Source organism: Suillus subalutaceus (genome assembly GCF_016647625.1).
Source record: "Suillus subalutaceus strain FC151 chromosome Unknown DFJ58scaffold_111, whole genome shotgun sequence".
Classification (NCBI taxonomy): Eukaryota; Fungi; Basidiomycota; class Agaricomycetes; order Boletales; family Suillaceae; genus Suillus; species Suillus subalutaceus.
In genome coordinates this window covers 47,807-64,793 of record NW_024540360.1, presented here as the reverse complement: position 1 = coordinate 64,793, position 16,987 = coordinate 47,807, and the positions used below count along the sequence as shown (strand labels likewise).

General features: G+C 47.1%; 6 protein-coding genes across 6 annotated transcripts; 1 reads left to right on the top strand and 5 right to left on the bottom strand.

The window, feature by feature from the left end:
* Positions 1-1,168: 1,168 nt before the first annotated feature.
* On the bottom strand, positions 1,169-1,822 carry DFJ58DRAFT_804979 (uncharacterized protein; the record flags this gene model as incomplete). Its single annotated transcript, XM_041391067.1, has 1 exon — positions 1,169-1,822. A coding segment is annotated over one exon (429 nt), but the record flags the coding sequence as incomplete, so codon positions are not given.
* Positions 1,823-1,987: 165 nt separating this feature from the next.
* On the bottom strand, positions 1,988-2,158 carry DFJ58DRAFT_628766 (uncharacterized protein; the record flags this gene model as incomplete). The annotated part of the gene is made up of 1 exon (XM_041381162.1): positions 1,988-2,158. A coding segment is annotated over one exon (171 nt), but the record flags the coding sequence as incomplete, so codon positions are not given.
* Positions 2,159-4,051: 1,893 nt separating this feature from the next.
* Positions 4,052-4,937, bottom strand: DFJ58DRAFT_731753 (HCNGP-like protein-domain-containing protein; the record flags this gene model as incomplete). The annotated part of the gene is made up of 4 exons (XM_041386086.1): positions 4,052-4,270; positions 4,318-4,619; positions 4,674-4,713; positions 4,785-4,937. The coding sequence occupies 4 exons, from the start codon at positions 4,935-4,937 to the stop codon at positions 4,052-4,054; spliced, it is 714 nt and encodes a 237-aa protein (XP_041240181.1).
* Positions 4,938-5,036: 99 nt separating this feature from the next.
* On the top strand, positions 5,037-6,579 carry DFJ58DRAFT_804962 (peptidase C13 family-domain-containing protein). Its single transcript, XM_041391066.1, has 7 exons — positions 5,037-5,259; positions 5,313-5,335; positions 5,385-5,590; positions 5,637-5,811; positions 5,860-5,977; positions 6,028-6,138; positions 6,192-6,579. The coding sequence occupies exons 1-7, from the start codon at positions 5,062-5,064 to the stop codon at positions 6,555-6,557; spliced, it is 1,197 nt and encodes a 398-aa protein (XP_041240180.1). The 5' UTR covers positions 5,037-5,061; the 3' UTR covers positions 6,558-6,579.
* Positions 6,580-7,450: 871 nt separating this feature from the next.
* On the bottom strand, positions 7,451-9,005 carry DFJ58DRAFT_747955 (eukaryotic aspartyl protease-domain-containing protein; the record flags this gene model as incomplete). Its single annotated transcript, XM_041387565.1, has 7 exons — positions 7,451-7,515; positions 7,634-7,783; positions 7,834-8,278; positions 8,340-8,405; positions 8,457-8,508; positions 8,589-8,789; positions 8,842-9,005. 7 exons carry the CDS (start codon positions 9,003-9,005, stop codon positions 7,451-7,453), a joined length of 1,143 nt encoding a protein of 380 aa, XP_041240179.1.
* A 233-nt stretch (positions 9,006-9,238) lies between these two features.
* On the bottom strand, positions 9,239-12,033 carry DFJ58DRAFT_804948 (glycoside hydrolase family 27 protein). Its single transcript, XM_041391065.1, has 23 exons — positions 11,870-12,033; positions 11,657-11,806; positions 11,587-11,601; positions 11,515-11,531; positions 11,404-11,466; positions 11,267-11,345; positions 11,158-11,218; positions 11,077-11,089; positions 10,956-11,017; positions 10,867-10,908; positions 10,796-10,812; positions 10,707-10,745; positions 10,567-10,655; positions 10,473-10,517; positions 10,407-10,422; positions 10,312-10,348; positions 10,208-10,262; positions 10,149-10,156; positions 10,014-10,101; positions 9,849-9,962; positions 9,704-9,781; positions 9,566-9,652; positions 9,239-9,506 (listed from the first exon to the last, which is right to left on the bottom strand). The coding sequence occupies exons 1-23, from the start codon at positions 11,940-11,942 to the stop codon at positions 9,324-9,326; spliced, it is 1,431 nt and encodes a 476-aa protein (XP_041240178.1). The 5' UTR covers positions 11,943-12,033; the 3' UTR covers positions 9,239-9,323.
* Between the last annotated feature and the right edge of the window lie 4,954 nt (positions 12,034-16,987).

The following is a 16,987-nucleotide window of genomic DNA, read 5'->3' as shown; positions in this document are numbered from 1 at the left end:
AAAATACTACCTCTGTAGGCAACATTAATGGATCGCGCGTGATGCCCCGTTAACGTTCAAACGTTCAGGCCCAGGCCTCAGGATTACCGGCACCTTGCACAAGCACTGATGCCGAAGATAGGGGCGAAATGACATCATCAAATTAGATTAGCTCGAACCCATTTTCCTAAGCCCACATGTCACCATTCATTGTTCACCATCATTATCATACACCCATTACTGATCAGGGGGTCTTTCTGGAATTTCTTTCAGAGACGCATAATAATATCCTCGCATGCTCTCGCATTCTCCGGAACTACGCTATCAACTCACTTCCAGACAACCCGACTGATGAAGCTATAGAGGCTAGGGTGACAGAAATTAGTCGTTACCTTACACAGTATCCCCCTGACATCCACGTGGAATCACTTTTCGAGTTGGGTTGGCCGGATACCATTGACACTCGTCTTAGCACCACCGCAAGACGAGATGTCAAGGGGAAGGCCTACGTCGACCGTACGCTGTTCATTGCTTGGATCGCATTGAAGAACGAGCAAGTTGGAGGAACAATATCCACCGATAAACTTCCAAGACTCCAGTATGTCTGTCACTATAACATCTCCCTTAGAGCTAACTGTGACTCTGCTTTCAATTAGCCTTCTCACATTTCTTATGAAGGCTACGCTGGTACATGAAGAAGCCAAGGTGGTGAATTCAATCTTTGCGGACGGCCCAACTTCCAAAAACATCAAGGATATGGGATGATACTAAGTCGACTCACATTCAAACGGAGGACGATGCCACACAGTTGTCGTTGTGACTCGAGTAAATGACTCCGCTGGAATAGACAACATGTGAGAGGTGAACACCACGAGAATATCACAACTGATCAGAGCAGGATTGTCACGCGTGTTCTATTCAATGTCCAGCAAACAGTTTGGCACGTGGTAGATAAAGCTACGACTTGTTACTTTTCCGATTCGTTGTAGTACAACGAATCAGACGGACGAAGCTGGAGGCATCAAAATCTTCCAGAGAACTTGAACAGCACGCATCCCACGCATGGCATCAGCCAGATGGTCTAAGGCAATAAAGAAACTCGAGCGTCGGGATCACGTGGTACAAAAGCTGCCTACTCTTCAACAAGTCTTCAGTTCAATGCAAATTCGAGAGCGGCGCGTAGCGGTAGTTATATAGCATTAAGACAGTGAATGCATGGCTCTGGGAACGGGTTGAGCCATCTGCATGCAATAAACGTCGAATCTCGTAAGTAAACATATCAAGATAGTGTTGGATCCTTCATGAGATGCCCCAGCACCCCTCCCTCAATACTCGTCTCCCATAACTCCACCTTTGCCCGCTCGATCTCTCCAACGATCTGTCGGCGACGTTCCCGTGCGCACTGGAGAATGTCTTCTTTATGAACCGCCTTGAAGCCGGCGCGACGAGGAACGGAAGGAGTCAGTTTGTGCATAGATTGAACCGACGGCGAGCGAGATATTTGAGGAGAGACTGGCTGCAGGTGCGTCAATGGCGAGAAACAGGATGGGGTAGTTTGAGGATATGACGTGAGTACTGTCGGCGAAATGTCTATGTGTGAGGGAGCAGGCGAAGGTACAACAGGTCTCGTAGCAAACTGCAACAACATTTTGGCAGCAGCCACTGAATCTACGCCATTCACGCGAAACAGGTGAGCATATTCAGCTATCCAACTATCTTGAGACAATGCACCTTGGTCATTATATGCAGGCGGGGTGAGAGCCCCATCAGACGATTCGGTAGATGTGATTGGAGAATGGACGAGTGCGGGAACCGGGGAAGATGCATTGTATGTGACTGATGGCGGAACGGAAATAGCAAGAAGTGCAGGATCAATGGTGCAGTCTGGAATTATATGCTGAAAGGTATTGATAGTTGTAGGTGATACAGGAGATGGTGATGACGTGTGCCTGGAGGGTTCAGAGGCGCGCACGGATGACTGCGAAGATGGTGGAACCTGATCATCATCAAGCGGAGATGACTCGAAAGCAGCCTTGATCAACTCCACAAGCTGCGTAATTAGATGCCTCGCACGCTCCCGCTCCCATGTAGCGTGATATGCCTTAGGGCCCTCACCTTCAGGAAATGGGTAGGGCACATCCCACTCCACTGCACCAGCAGGGACGCTTGTGAGTTTGCGACGTTTCAGCAGGGGTGGAGCAGTCGTTGCGGGCTCACTGCATTGGCGCGAAGATGCACGATCATTGGTAGAAAGTAGCTGTGTGGACGCAGCTGGAGAGTTGCCCAGGAGTTTCACGATGCTTGATAACGCAGGAATATATTTTTCTGTCTGATGAGGGAGGTGATAGCATCTTCTCCATTGATAGAGGTGAGCTGAGTAGGATCGACATGAGGCAGGGCGCGTCGGATCAGATTCCTCAATAATGATGGGGTTAGAAGGCGTAGACCCGCGGATTGTTTGTTGCGGAAGGCTGGTTGGCTTCACGTTTCCGACGAGGCCAGCTATGCCTAATAACGCTTCCTGGTTTCGTAAGAAATTAGAAGGTAGTAGTTCATCTGGGCCAGGGAACGGTATAGGCGGGGGTGCAGGACGGGGTGTTGCTGATTGTAATTTCGTTGTTTTGCGTTTTCCCGTGGCCCTCGAAGAGGGGCGAGATGTCGAAAAAGGTACCGATGAGGCAACACGAGGCGATTGCGGCGCTTGCAAGGTGCTTTTCACTGGCAGCGCGTGCGAGGGAGGGAGGCTCGCGAGTGTTAAAGCTGCCGAACGGCAAGGCTAATAGGTCGGCTGGTAGTTCAGAACATGACATATGAGAACCAGGAAGTGCAATGGCCCCCACATTTTGTGTTATGCCTGCGCCCCTCTCTTGGGCTGCTTGAGCGGGAAACGCCGGTGACCTACCTCTAGCTGGAGACGGAGGCGGCGAGCCAAAGAGAGAGTCTTCATCATCTTCAAACATGCTGCAACTTGCAGGTTGTATGAGTGATTGGGCCATGGAATTTACGGAGAGGGACACCTTAAAAAAGTTGTTCTGTGGGTTTATCGATGAATATCGGATAACTCCAGATGACAGTAATCGAACACGATTTCAAAGTTATGGCTAGATCAAAAACGCGATCCGTGTCAACAATATAGAACTTCAAGTCGAAAAGTTAGGCTCACAAGCATGAGATCGATTTTAAAGCAAAGGAAGCAAACTGCTGAGAAACGCCGAGCTCGCTTTTGAGACCGATGGTGACAACGTCGAAGTAGAGTCGATCGGAGGTGCACTGGAAAGAATTTGGTGAGTGTTGAGTCAAACATGAACAAACATAAGTATGTTGGATATGCACGTGACACGGTGATACTGAATTTGGGACTTTCGGAATTTCGGGCGGCTCGGAAATGTTTGGAATTTATGCCGATGCAGCTTCGAGGTAGAGTTCAATATTGTCATCGAAAGTCTTGATCAACGGAGCAAAATTCATGTGCGGGAATGAGACCAGAGCAAGGCACGATCCCTTCATCAATGATGTTGTGTCGCGGGAGCATGCGATCGTTTGAACTGATCAGGATTCGTAACAGCCTGGCGTCATTGTTAAAAAGTTGAGTTGACAAATAGTGAACAATAGCATATGTTGACTAGACTCTGATAAAGCCGATCGATGATCACGGACGGTCCCGTGCACTTGAAGTGTATCTAGAGTTGGTCATCATAGACTTGGAGAGTGACATACAGAGATGCGTGGTAATATACATGATACATGAAGATATCGAGTTTAGCGTAGGCGAGAGTAGGGATGGAATCTGCTACTGTGACGTGGAGCCAGCTTGTCATGAGTGGGATGATGGGGTGGTACCTTCGCAGAAGTCGTAAAATTTATCTGCGTTCGCTTCGATTGAGAGGAAGCAGTTTGCTCTGAGCGAGCTTTTTGCAGCGCGGCTTTGAAGCAGAGATACAGGCGCCCACATGCATCGCCGAGAACCACGGTAAAAAAAAATTGACCACGGAACAATTTGTAGAACAAATGGCCAAGTGCGAAGAGATGCCAAAGGCGAGGGCATGAATGACTGTTATGAGAGTAAGTAACTTTACGTACCGATGTTGTCCGCAAACCATTCAGGGCGCATATCATCTGGATCCCACATATCCTTTGGAAAATTCGTCGTACGCTCATCGACATCCACAAATTCTACCAGCTTAGCATATAGATGGGGATTGCGGAAGGATCGGTTGGACATAAGTGAATCGTTAAAATGCTTGGGATGTTCAGAATCTTGCTTTAAAGTATGAAACTGTGCAAGTTTAGCCTGAAGAATAATCAGAAAGATCCCCATGAGTGAAAGCGCAGTCGCACCTGAATCGTCGGGTCATGGGGAGACAAAGACGCTGGCGAAATGCCCCAGTCTGTGAAACCCGGAATTGGTAGTGGTCTTAATAGTTGTCGGAGGTGAGAGATTTCATCAGCCTCCTCCGGAGATCTAGTCTCAACGTGTTCCGTGTTCGGAAACGCATCGGGCACGGACGCTGGACTGAAAGCCCGAAGGCTTTCTGAACCGCCTACGATTTCATCTGATACATGAGCACGGGGGTGACCTCTCTGCTGCGCTGGCCGACGAATGATTACTTGAGACTTTGGTAGCAGGCGGGCTGGGTTGGCTGGGTTCCATCTTCAACACGGCACATATATGCATCACGTTATACGGTACGTACCATCTGAGAATGAGTTTGATACACTTTTCAGCGCCTTATCCTATCTCATGAAGAACGACAGCCAACAAAGAGGGAAACAATTGCACAAGGCTGCGATGATGAATCTCTTACATTATTTAGATATATTCCCACACTGGTCTTCGAGGATGAAGCGACCATCTCCTCCGAGTCGCTTTGCGAGTCATCTCCATAGGTGTGAAGACCTATGAAAAATATGAGCATAATAACTATGTCGTGTTCAAGAGAATTGTGCTTGCCGTTCATGAGGGTAAAGGACGAAAGGCAGATTGTAGCGTTTTAGAACTCCGCACCACATTTCCTTCGCCGAGTTGCCGTTACGGCGTTATTAGCTACTGTTCTTCACTTGTCAGTGTCAGTTGTGTTCTCCATGCGTTTCCGGCTGCTTCCTCAGGCCTGCCTGCTGTTACTAACATGTTTCATGGCATGGGGGGTTGGCTCATCGGGCTCTACCACGTCTGCTGACGAGCGCGCAGCTGATTTCTTCGGTAGACATGATTCGGATTCAGGACATACCAACAATTGGGCAGTCCTTGTATGCGCATCTCGGTACTGGTTCAACTACAGGGTGAGCATGATCGTACCACTATAACCTGCCTTTTCTGAGACCATGTGCTACAGCATATGGCAAATGCCCTTGGAATGTAACGCACCCCATCCCCGGAGTTGCTCCCTACCTGATGCACCTGTCAGGTATCGTACCGTCAAGCGTCTTGGGATTCCAGACTCCAACATCATCCTCATGTTGGCGGATGACGTAGCGTGCAATGCGAGGAACAAATTTGCTGGCAGTGTCTATGCAGAAGCTGGCAGGCACTTAGACCTGTACGGCGAGAACATCGAGGTAGATTATCGTGGATATGAAGTAACTGTGGAGAACTTCATACGCCTATTGACAGGTATGAATGGCTCAGTGTTGATTGGAGATCATTTAAAGTGTTGTAGGTCGGGTGGATCCCTCTATGCCACGGTCAAAAAGACTTCTGACAGACGACCACTCGAACATCTTCGTCTACATGACTGGGCATGGAGGAAACGAGTTCCTCAAATTCCAAGACCAAGAGGAAATAAGTGCATTCGATATTGCTGACGCATTCGAGCAAATGTGGCAGAAGAAAAGGTGAGATTTCTCGTCGCATTATCGTATTCGAAGCTCATGGTAGATCAGATACAACGAAATTTTATTCATGATTGATACCTGTCAAGCAAATACCATGTACTCTCAATTTTATTCCCCTAACATTCTCGCGACTGGGTCCTCTCAGATTGAAGAGAATTCCTACTCCGTGAGAATTCTACACTTCGTTTTGTTACGAAATGCTCATCATGGATCTAGTATGAAAATGACAACGACATTGGCGTCTCTGTCATCGACAGCTATACACACTACGTTCTCAAATTCATGGAAGGAATAAATAAGACGAGTCAGACATCTATGCAAGATTTGGTATTCTACTTTATCACTGATCTGATGCGCGTATTTATTCTTTATTGTGACAGTTCGATTCATATGACCCGGCAAAGATTTACTCTCATCCAGGCATCCGGTCTGATCTTTTCCGCCGTCCCTTGGACAAGACGCTTATTACCGATTTCTTCGGAGGCGTCGCACAAGCTGAAGTCTTCCCATTGCAGGACATCGTGGGCTCAAGTGACCATCACTATCATGAGAATGATTCTACGCCCCTTACCACCCGGAAGCCAGACGCACCGTCTGTACCAGTGGTCTTGTCGACGACTGTCGTTTCCCTCCCGAGGTTGACAGGCGAGACGTATGAATGGGATAATTGGTGGAAAGAAGTCAGAAAATGGACCTCAATCTTTGTCGTAGGATGTCTTGTATCCTGGGTTTCTTTTGTGCGATAATACTATATCGATTTCCCCAATCTATCCTGAATCAGGGTCCATGAAGATCTCACAGCTCCCATGTTTGACTGTCACTACAACTCATGCATCATGTACCATCCTGCTTCCCACAGCGCCCTTCTCGTCTGAGTATCTGGCTCACACAATGACGTTGGTCATCGGGTGGGTTCGGATGAACTAGATGCGGCCCCCGGGCGCCCTTTGGGGGAGGTTGGAGGAGCTGTCCATCTAATGAATCAGTCTGACGCTTGTATAGCCGCCGCGTACCATCATCTTGATCACTTGCCATGGCAAGGAAGACATGATGGGGGGCCGTGGGTCACTCAGATGACTGACCGTGACGATGAAGGCAGGATAATACCCAAAAATCAAACATGTAGCAATCGCTAGACTGCGCTGGCTTAATTTATCCTCTTCTGACTCGCCCTCAGTACCGCACAAACATCCTAATTTTCCCCAGTTAAACAGACATAGCTCACGATGCTCTAATTTGCATTCTCGTTGTTGGCTTCACGTCAGCGTTATTCTATAACTTCGCTGGGGCTAGTAAGGTACGCTAACTTGTAGCTTGTAGTCCTGACGCATGTACTGACTTCCGAGTCTTACCTAGATTCTGATCCAGATTCGTACAGCCAGGAGTACGGAATCCAGATCCGCCATGGCCAGGTCACAGCACACGAAGGATTTCCTGAGCACCAGGTCGGACGTTTATCGCAATATAATTTAAGTGATACTTCCGAGTCTGCGGAGGCCGATGTCGGCTTACTCTCATACTAGTTGCGCGCAGTAGATTTTCACATGCATGTCGGAAGCAAGATGACATCTTATGTTGTCTGTATGCAACCTTAAAACAAAAACAATAGAAACATCGACAAATCACATTCTTCCATCCATCAAACTTGAGTCCTCCAGCTGCAATCCGTACTTCCCTCGACAATTTCAGCCTTGCGAAACCGACCTAAGTGTTGCCGACATCAAATATGGTGTACACGTTTTGCAAAAATACATCGCCGATAATTCAGTGTTCTTCCTCAATACTTCAGCCTAACTCTGCTGTATTCATTTATAGCACGTACCTCCCATCCCAGGCATGCCAGTAAGGCCGGCGACGCAATACGAAGAGCCTTCGTGAACGGGCCCTAGGTTGAACGTACTTGACGAGACAGGGAACAACCGTTCGCCAAATGCCAAAGTTGGTGCAAATAATCCGATCGTATCACAAGGAACTGCATTAAATCTGTCATAGTGACTACCCCAAAGTCGGAGGGTGACCAACTTTCATCGACGGCCCTTGCGCCCTTGATGTTCTCGTAGTACTTCACGGCATTGTCTGGTTTCGTGACGATGAAGGCCGTCCCCGCGTCCACGATAGCCTGTGCTTTGTCAGTAGGGACTATCATATCCTCTCCATTCCGGGAGAGCCCGCCGAGTTGGATCTCCCAGTATCCTTTGACTGTGACCGGGACAATCGTAAGTGTCTGGTTCGTACATTGCCGGGTTCGATCCTCCGATGCGAAGATCATATCGTCCTTCTGAGTGGATAAAGAGACTCCGAACACGTTTTGGTGCAGGATATGGCTGTCCACGAGGGTCTGGAAAAGGGGCGCGGCACCGTATGAAGAAATCTCTTGGAAGGCAAATCCAGCGAGCCCATCAGGCGCATTGGAAGCAGCAAAGTCAGAATAATACGTGTCCGTGGCACCAAGTGTTTGGTTTATCACCTGGTGAGAGTGAGCGTTGAATGAGCAACATGGTTTGATTGCAATTTGTTTCCCAACGAACCCTGTATCCAGCCAACTCCACCACGTCTGTGTATTCATCGCCGCTCATCTCCGTTCTATTTCCATACTTCACGGCGTAATGAGGTCAAGAGACGTCGTTGATGATGTGGCATTGTACCGCCGACGCCTGGCGCAGGAGAGATCGCATCGCACGGAACAGAGGAACAGGTCTGCGGACCCAGTGTCGATTTGCACATCAGTGACATTAGCACCAAGGATCATAGATGGCCATGCGACTGAAAGTACTCACCTGTGAATTATTCCGGAGGCTCCCCAACAGCGATGGAGCCATACCATAAATTGACACTGATTCTTTAGGGGGACAGAGTTTCCGTCACCGGTTAGAGACCCTGTGCTACGTTCGCCGAGTTTGTAAGGTGGACCGCGATTGCTCAAGGAGTGAGGCAAGCCTGTGTTCAGCGCATAATTGCGTAAGGTGATGTCGTACTTACTGAGGAATGTTAAAAATTGCGCTTCCGCTAAAAATCGACGGACAAGCATACTGAGAAACGGTCGTGAGATGTGCCTTCACGTCTTCTATGGTCGTGTCTCTGGATATTCTACTCAGCGGGATGCTGATGGAGTTGCTTTTGTAGACATCCAGAGGTGACACCACAACGAGAGGGACGAGATAACAAAACGTTAGTAAAGCTGTGGAAGGACGCATGACGTTGACCTGTTGATATCAGAGTGCTTATTTATGGCTATCAAGGCAGGCCATGCATGAGACCACGTTTTCCAACCACTTGACACTGACAGGTTGTCAAACATGCTATCTGTCGGGATACCTCACATCCTACACAAGAATGGACCGAGGTGCCTCGCTGCTCGGAAGAGATGCGGACAGCAATGACTTGAGCGTGGCACGAAAGGTAATCTAGTCGCCCTCTATCCATACAATATCAATACAACATCCAATGAAATTTGTCAACATACAATGGTGATACAAGACTTTGTACATCACTTAGAAAAAAGCCCTCAGCATTCATTCGTCAATGCGAGTCCCGTTAGAATTCATGCACCACTCCAACACAGCACAAGGCGGCCACAAGTCATCCGGCTCATTACCCGCGTCTTGGAGGAGCAATGCCACAACACCGTGCGGCGGAACAGCGTGAGCTGTGAAGTTGCGAACTGCAGTGCCGTTGTCTGTATGCGTCCAAAGGTCCTAGACAGACAAAGCAAGTCAGAAGGCCGCGGAAAGCCTGCATGGGAGATGAAACTTACCCGGACAGTGTATTGTCTGCCAGCTCGGATCCACGGAGATTCAGTCAACCTGAAGAACATGTCGGCGGGTTCATCCAGCGTGTTTAACTGTATAAACATTTAACTGTTTGGACATCGCGTCTCAAAGAGAGCACGAACGAGCATAAACACCGTCCCGTTCTGACTCTCCCCGCTCCAATATTGTGCGGGATGTGTGTCATTGCTGACCCAATCAGGCTATGGATGCAACGTGGCATCAACGACGTGGCCTCCGATTAACTGCAAATAAGTTGAAATGACTTACATTGATGCCCCACCGGAAAGGTGAGATGCTAGTGCCTACAACTGAGTCTTGGTGAATCGCAATGATTTCTGGATTGGTCAGAATCTCGAGGGTTTCTTTAGTAGCAGAAGCGAGCTAAGTTGGACGTACGTGAGCGGAAGGTTCGTCAACAGGGATCGGACTTACATGGGTGCCAATAAGTAAAGGTGACTTCAAGAGCGCCCACGCAGTAAAATGGGACTTCGCTTCTTCGTACGTTAGGGGGCCATTACCACTGTCGATCGTGAGACGACAATTAGACTCGGCCTCTCAATGACGTACACTTCAAGCTACAAGGACCCGTGTCAGCGCAGCCAACAACACCACAGAACATGACTGACGATATCCATGTCATTATGGCCATAGAAATCAGTTGCCCAAGTATAGAACGAGTTCCTGGAAGACGATGTGAATTACTCTAGGATAAGCAACGCGGCTTCTTTACTGGTTTAATATTTTGGCAATTGATTGCCAGTTCGGGTCTTGCCCACCGATCAGTTGCATCCTCAGTGAATGGTTTCGGGGAGTTTGAACGCTTACCAATATCGTTGGTCGTCTAAAGTATTCGTTAGCTTCCAGACATGTGTGATACGTGCTCTATCTCACCCTCCAACTTTGCCCGTATCTGCGAGCCCAAGTCCACCCTTGCTCCTGCAAAAATAGTCCATAATCCAAACATTGCAACGAGGTGGAGTCTCACCCTTCCCCATTGGCACATGGACAGAATTAAGGGTGGTGTTCCAGACGACAGAGAAAAATCAGCAATGGCGTTTGCCACACGTTCGTATCCTGGACCCGCCAGTGAGGATTCTGACAGCAGTGAAGAACATAAGTACATACTTCCCATAATATTCTCCCGCGTGATGTTGTCGAATGGAACTGATGCATATGGAGCAATCACAAACTAGACATGGTGTGAGTCCACGTACCAGCACAATTATCATACCTGTTGACAATCACCATCAAAAACAGTCGTTCAAGTCAGTGAATCGATACTTGCTTGAGATAATCAAAGCCCCAGTCATGAAAGCGTTTTACGTCTCTGCTAGATATGAGCATGATGTAATGACCAGGAGCGGAACTGCTTACCTTGCCTCGTTCTGGAATGAGCCAGGGTACAACTGGCATGTGAACCAACCCGAGTCACTGTACTGCATGACAGGGGCACGGTCAGGGAGAGTACAGGAATGACTAAATGATAGGTCCTTACAATGCCAGCTTTCCTGTGTGTGCCAAGGAAAAATCTCAGTGAAACGCAATTTGAGATGTATGTATATAACATCTCACGCACAGTCCAAGATTATGAATCTCGTCTGTGAGGGCCTTCATTCCAGACGGAAACTTCGTCGCGTCTGGCCGTGGATGTTAGCATATAAGCTGTCAGGAGAAAATAGTTGAACCTTCGACAATATCACCATCATCGTTTCTACTTCTCTCTGAGTAACAATCATCAATGTTGACATAAGTGTATCCAGCGTCCTAGTGGTGATGTCAAGTTCAGCCACCCTGAATAAGGCCGACAGCAAGCGATACTTGCCGCTAACTTGAGAGATTTCATAAGCTGTGCGGTTTGTAACATGAGGCCCTCGTCTATGTCACACTGAAAGATCTGAGTTAAAACCTTCACAACTAACTCCATAGCACTCACATGGTATGCGTTCCAAGCTGTGCGTGAGGTGCCAGGTCAGTATCGACAGCTTTTCGGAACGTGGCAACCTACTGTTATAGCCCATCACTTATCAACACATGAGGTAAACGAATTGGCGAAGACTGAATCTTCAAAGGCGCACCTGGTAGTTTGGCAACTCGGTTGTCCAATGCAGGAGCTTGAGCGCGGTAGGAGGTATCATGACGGTGAGTGAAGTATGTGATATATCCCAAGATTGCAGCCAAAGCTAATGGAACAACGACAACGAACGATCTGTTAAGCGTCGAGCGAGCTTATGAACGTAGAAATGGTCAGCATTCACTGCCTCCCGATGAAGCCTCGAGAATTATCATACCAGTATACGTCGAGCCTCCAGTTCCATAGGTAACGAGAGGGTTTCTTTGAAGGTACGGAACTCCCGGCTTCATAACTGGAAGATATGACAGTTGGGGTTGTCAGCGTAGTGAGCGACAATAATATTGTGGGGAAATTTGGGGTAAGCTGTGTGTTTAAACCACGGAAGCAATAGTATTACTAATAAGGATGCTCGCACGACGAAGCATGAATTATTCCAGACTCCTACCCATCGCTAGACTCGTGACCAGCCCCTAGATCTATGAGGCAAACCGTCGATAGGTTTGCCTCATAGAGGGGCTGGTCACGAGTCTAACCCATCGCGTGGGGAGGTTAGTCTACATACTATAGTAGCCACATGATTATATAACACTTTAACCAACAAATTTTGAGACTACCTCCCCACAGCGACTGGCATAACTTGTTGTGGCATCAATAGTTTCCACCCATGCAACGTACTTTGCCGGAGCTATCTCGGCATGTTACAATACGTGTTGTTACATGTTCTGCGAAATACATAGCGAGAATCCAATTGTACTATCGACGAAATTCAATATTTGGACAACCTTCTCCCTTTACTACTTGAACCTCCTCGACCACCCCTAGTCCTACAGCCTGTAACGCTAGCAGCAGCATCCAGTGCTGTTGTTGATGCTGATAGAGTCTATGCTTAACAGTTTACCTTGTGTCAAACGTACGTCAACATACGGCATATGCAAGTACAAATTCCAGATTCCGACGCTGTTTGCAAGTTACAGGCTCTACACTTGCATGTAAACTTGCCGTTGCAAATACGCTCTTTTATCAATGTACAAGGAACGGCTATCGTCTGTCTATACTAGGGGAGACTAGTACCTCAGCAACATGCGATCGACCCAAAATGTCTCATCTGAGTATTTTCGCCCAACCTTCTTGACAAGATTGCGCGTGCTGTTGAGAATTTGAAATCAGGCGGGTCCTTTCTGTAACCACGAGCACACCGTATACCGCACGCTTGCACGCTCCTTCGTTCACCTTTTTAAGCGGTTACTTGTCACTCTCGCTCGTCCCATGAAACGCGCGGTTCACATTCCCTAGTTTTCACTTTCTTGATTTCATCAATATCGATCGCTGCATCTCCCTGGGACAGAATCTCTTTACGGTTGGAGGAAATTCCTTTAATGAACGGCAGACTCTTTCTCTCTGATTCTCCCTCTCCCAACCGGCTATTCTCTCCTCAAGCTCGTCTACAACCTTCATCTATCTATTCACCAGTGCATCCACCCGATTCCTGTCATTGCTTACATATGAATCACCAAACTAGAGCCATCACACATTCGTTCACTTCGCATTCAAAGCGTGTACGATCACCACCCATTCGTCATCGCATTCGTTCCCACTGCCTCCGTTCCTGTTCACGTCATTTGATCGCTCTTTCTTCATACAACAACCCCTTCCTCTCTTGTACGACCGTGCCTTCCCCCCCTTCTTTGTACGATTCCCCACTTTCTTTGCACGGCTGCCCTCGTCGCTACACACGTTGATCATGTTTTATGACAGGGAATTGGATACAGCGCATGTATGTCCTTCTGGTCGCATTTATACTAATCAGCGTGTACATGAATCAGATGGTTGTAGATTCTGCTCGTGTTGTACTTAATTAATAATAATAGGCAACGTCTGTCACAAGGTCGACTTGAACGCCGTTCAAACCTGTGATGGGTCAATGAACCACATGGTGTTATTAATATGTCGTGGCTGAACGTTGCATCTCGCACTGGACATTATGGAAAGCCAGACCACCGTGCTCTACTTTTACAACTTCTTCTCAGAACCTGCCTATTGAGGCAAGTGCTTCCATTGACCTCCGAACACCCTGTACGACCATTAGAAAAAATTATTAACCGTTCATTGTGATACGTCCGCGTCATGATTCGAGGTATCTCTTATTCTGACTCAGACATCCGCATGCTGAGCATAAGCACCACGCAAGTACTGGTATACGCTACAGCAGTTTGTGAGTATATTCGATCAATGTATGCTTCACTACCAGAATGTATTGTACTGATTAGGCTACATCCGAGTCGAGGCATGGTCATTGGTGATTGCTCACGCAAGTGGAGCCATGTCCGCACCCAAGTGTTCTCCACTCTCAGGTCCTTCGACAATTGCAGCAGATCATCCATTTGTGATAAGCGGTACGCTCTTTACTACCGGGACATCATATGCGTCTTCTGAAGTTCTTAGAGCCTGTCTGGACAACGAATAACAAAATTTCAAATTTCAACTGAGTCATGTCACATGGTCTGGGGGATCCCGGATCACACACCTCGGTTAGACTTCATATTAACAATGATAACGCTTCGCATACATGGACTATGATATTGACCTTGAAGCGCAACAACAATTTGACCAACGTCGACGTCGCTGGACCGTGATTCTCATAGCTATGGTAGTGCAAATTATGAATACCTACCAGCTTCTATTCTTATCCTCAACTGTCCGTATCCCATATCATACATCCATCCTCACTGGTGAAGCATGGGTGTATGAGCTCATTTATGGACATCCTGACAGGATCCGGCACAACTTTGGTATTGATGGCAATGTTTTCAATGCACTGCTGCAGGTTCTTCACCACAATAGATTTGTCCTATCCCGCAATGGCATATCAGTGGAGGAGCAGCTTGGCATTTTTATATATACATGTGTCACTAGATTATCATCCCTGCCTTGTTGGGGAGAGATTCCAGCGCTCCCCTGACACGGTCACAAGGTATAGTGGTCTCGATATTATTTTTCAAGCGACTTAATCTATTTTCCAAGATATTTCAAACACATGCTTTTCTTCTTCTCGTCGAATCCATTTTACAGCTCCCAGATCACATTTCCGACTCACACAACCCCAATTTCCCATAAAATTCTCGATGATCCTCAATATCGGTTCTTTGATCAGTGTATCGGTGCCGTAGACGGCACACATATCCAGGCTTTTGTACCGCCAGAGGAACACTTTCACATGCGTAACCGCAAAGGTTTTTTATCGCAAAATTGTCTGTTCATCTGCGATTTTGACCTCCATTTCTTGTATTCACTCTGTGGGTGGGACGGATCTATGTCTGATGCTGCTCTGTGGATGGACACCCATTCAAATGACCTACTCTTAAGATTTAGGTTCCAGGCTTAGTAGGAACAGCGACAATAATAGGAGTTCGTGGCGCGCAGAATATATTCGGCTGATTCCGTTTATCTATTATATCAACTAACTACTCCGCCACTCAGATGCTCTCGTAACTCCGCTAGGAAGTGCACGAACCATGTCGGCTGATTGCTATGTCACAACACTCCCCCTCAATCTGGAGACATGCCCATCATGTTGGAGAGTCTCTGATGTGATGGTGCAGCTAGCGGTTTTGTGAGTACATCTGCTATCATCCTTTCTGTAGGACAGTATGTCTCTTGTATTATTTTCTCGCGAATCTTATTCCTGATGTAATGATTTTTTACATCAAAGTGTTTTGATCTCGCATGATATTGAGGGTCTCGAGCTATCGCTAACGCTGCCATATTGTCTCTGTATAGGATTGTTGGTCCTTCTTGGGCCAAATTCAAATCTTCAAACAAGTATCGAAGCCATACCGCTTCCTTCGCCCCATATGCCATTGCTGTATATTCTGCCTCTGTTGAGGATAGTGAGACGGCATTTTGTTTCTTGGAACTCCAGGTAATGGCTCCTTCACTTAGCTTGAATATGTATCCTGATACTGAGACTCTATTGCGGATGTCATTAGCATAGTCCTGCGTCTGTCCATCCCTCAAATTTGACTTTGGCGTTTGTGGAATCGGTTCCTCGATACTTAATTCCGAGGTCTTTAGTCCCTGCTAGATATCTTAATACCCGTTTTGCTGCTGACCAATGTGTTAGTCCAGGATTTGCGGTAAAAGAGCTCAATCTCTGAATCGCATACGCGATGTCGGGACGTTTCGCCACTGCAAGATACATTAAAGATCCAACTAATGAGGCGTAACTATTACTACGCTCGCCTTTTGCGTCAGTATCTTCTTTTTCTAATACGACTTTCAGATCCATGGGCATACCTACTGCATTGCAGTTCTGGAGACCGTATTTTTACAGGATTGAGTCTATGTACCGTGCTTGAGACAACTTAATTGTTTTCTCGGCATGGTTTCTTGTTATCTCAATTCCTACTATTTTCTTAGGTTCTCCTAGATCGGTAACGTCCAATATCTCTTTTAACTGCGTCTTTAACTGACTCATAAGATCAGGATTATTAGCAAACAGGAGTAGATCATCTACCCATACTGTTATGATCTGTGTGCCTGTCTCAGTCTGTCTTATATAGACGCATGGATCTGACTCGGTACGTTTAAATCCTATCTTTGTTAGACAACTATTTAATTCAATGTTCCACTCACGTCCAGATTGTTTCAATCCATACAAGGTCTTTCGAAGTCGGCACACTCTTCCTGTACTGTCTTCATACCCTTCCGGTTGGACCATGTACACCTCCTCTGTTAAGGTGCCGTTCAAATATGCTCCTTTTATGTCCATCTGCTCAACTTCCCAATCTAGGGCAGCTGCAACAGACATTGTTGATCGAATCAACTCAAGACGTACTACCGGTGCGAAAGTATCTGTGTAGTCCATACCGGGAATTTGTGAGTATCCTTTGCACTACTAACCTTGCTTTATATTTAATAACTTCGCCTTCTTTATTTGTTTTCTTAACCAGGACCCATTTGTTTCCAACGAGCATCCTATTCTCGGGTGGTTCTACCAATTCCCAAGTACCCATTTCGTTTAGCTGGGTAAGTTCGGCTCGTATCGCTTCCTCCCATTTTGGCCAATCAATTGACGCCTGTGCTTCTCTTAGGTTCTTTGGCTCATTGGGTTCAATGTGTCCTCCTTCTACCATCGCTATCAAGACTATATCTTCCTCTGTGAGTTCTGGCAATGGCAGTTCACTGTTTTTGACTTCATATGACTTAGCTTTATTATTCTCGTCATCCTCGAAGTCTGGTTCATTCATCTTGTGGTAGTCTTTTCTAACCGTCTGTCTTTTAGTTCTTCTGGGCATCTCTTGTGTCTCAGGCAGGTTCTTTCCGCTTATTACTTGCG

Bases quoted from the DNA above. Each gene is read 5' to 3' on its own strand.
- DFJ58DRAFT_804962 (XM_041391066.1), top strand. From the start codon at position 5,062: ATGCGTTTCCGGCTGCTTCCTCAGGCCTGCCTGCTGTTACTAACATGT. The intron at 5,260-5,312 runs GTGAGCATGATC...CATGTGCTACAG, and splicing joins GGTACTGGTTCAACTACAGG to CATATGGCAAATGCCCTTGG. The intron at 5,978-6,027 runs GTGAGAATTCTA...TCATGGATCTAG, and splicing joins TTGAAGAGAATTCCTACTCC to TATGAAAATGACAACGACAT.
- DFJ58DRAFT_804948 (XM_041391065.1), bottom strand. From the start codon at position 11,942: ATGAAGCCGGGAGTTCCGTACCTTCAAAGAAACCCTCTCGTTACCTAT. The intron at 11,346-11,403 runs GCAAGTATCGCT...CATCACCACTAG, and splicing joins TGAAATCTCTCAAGTTAGCG to GACGCTGGATACACTTATGT. The intron at 11,219-11,266 runs GTTCAACTATTT...ATCCACGGCCAG, and splicing joins TGATGGTGATATTGTCGAAG to ACGCGACGAAGTTTCCGTCT.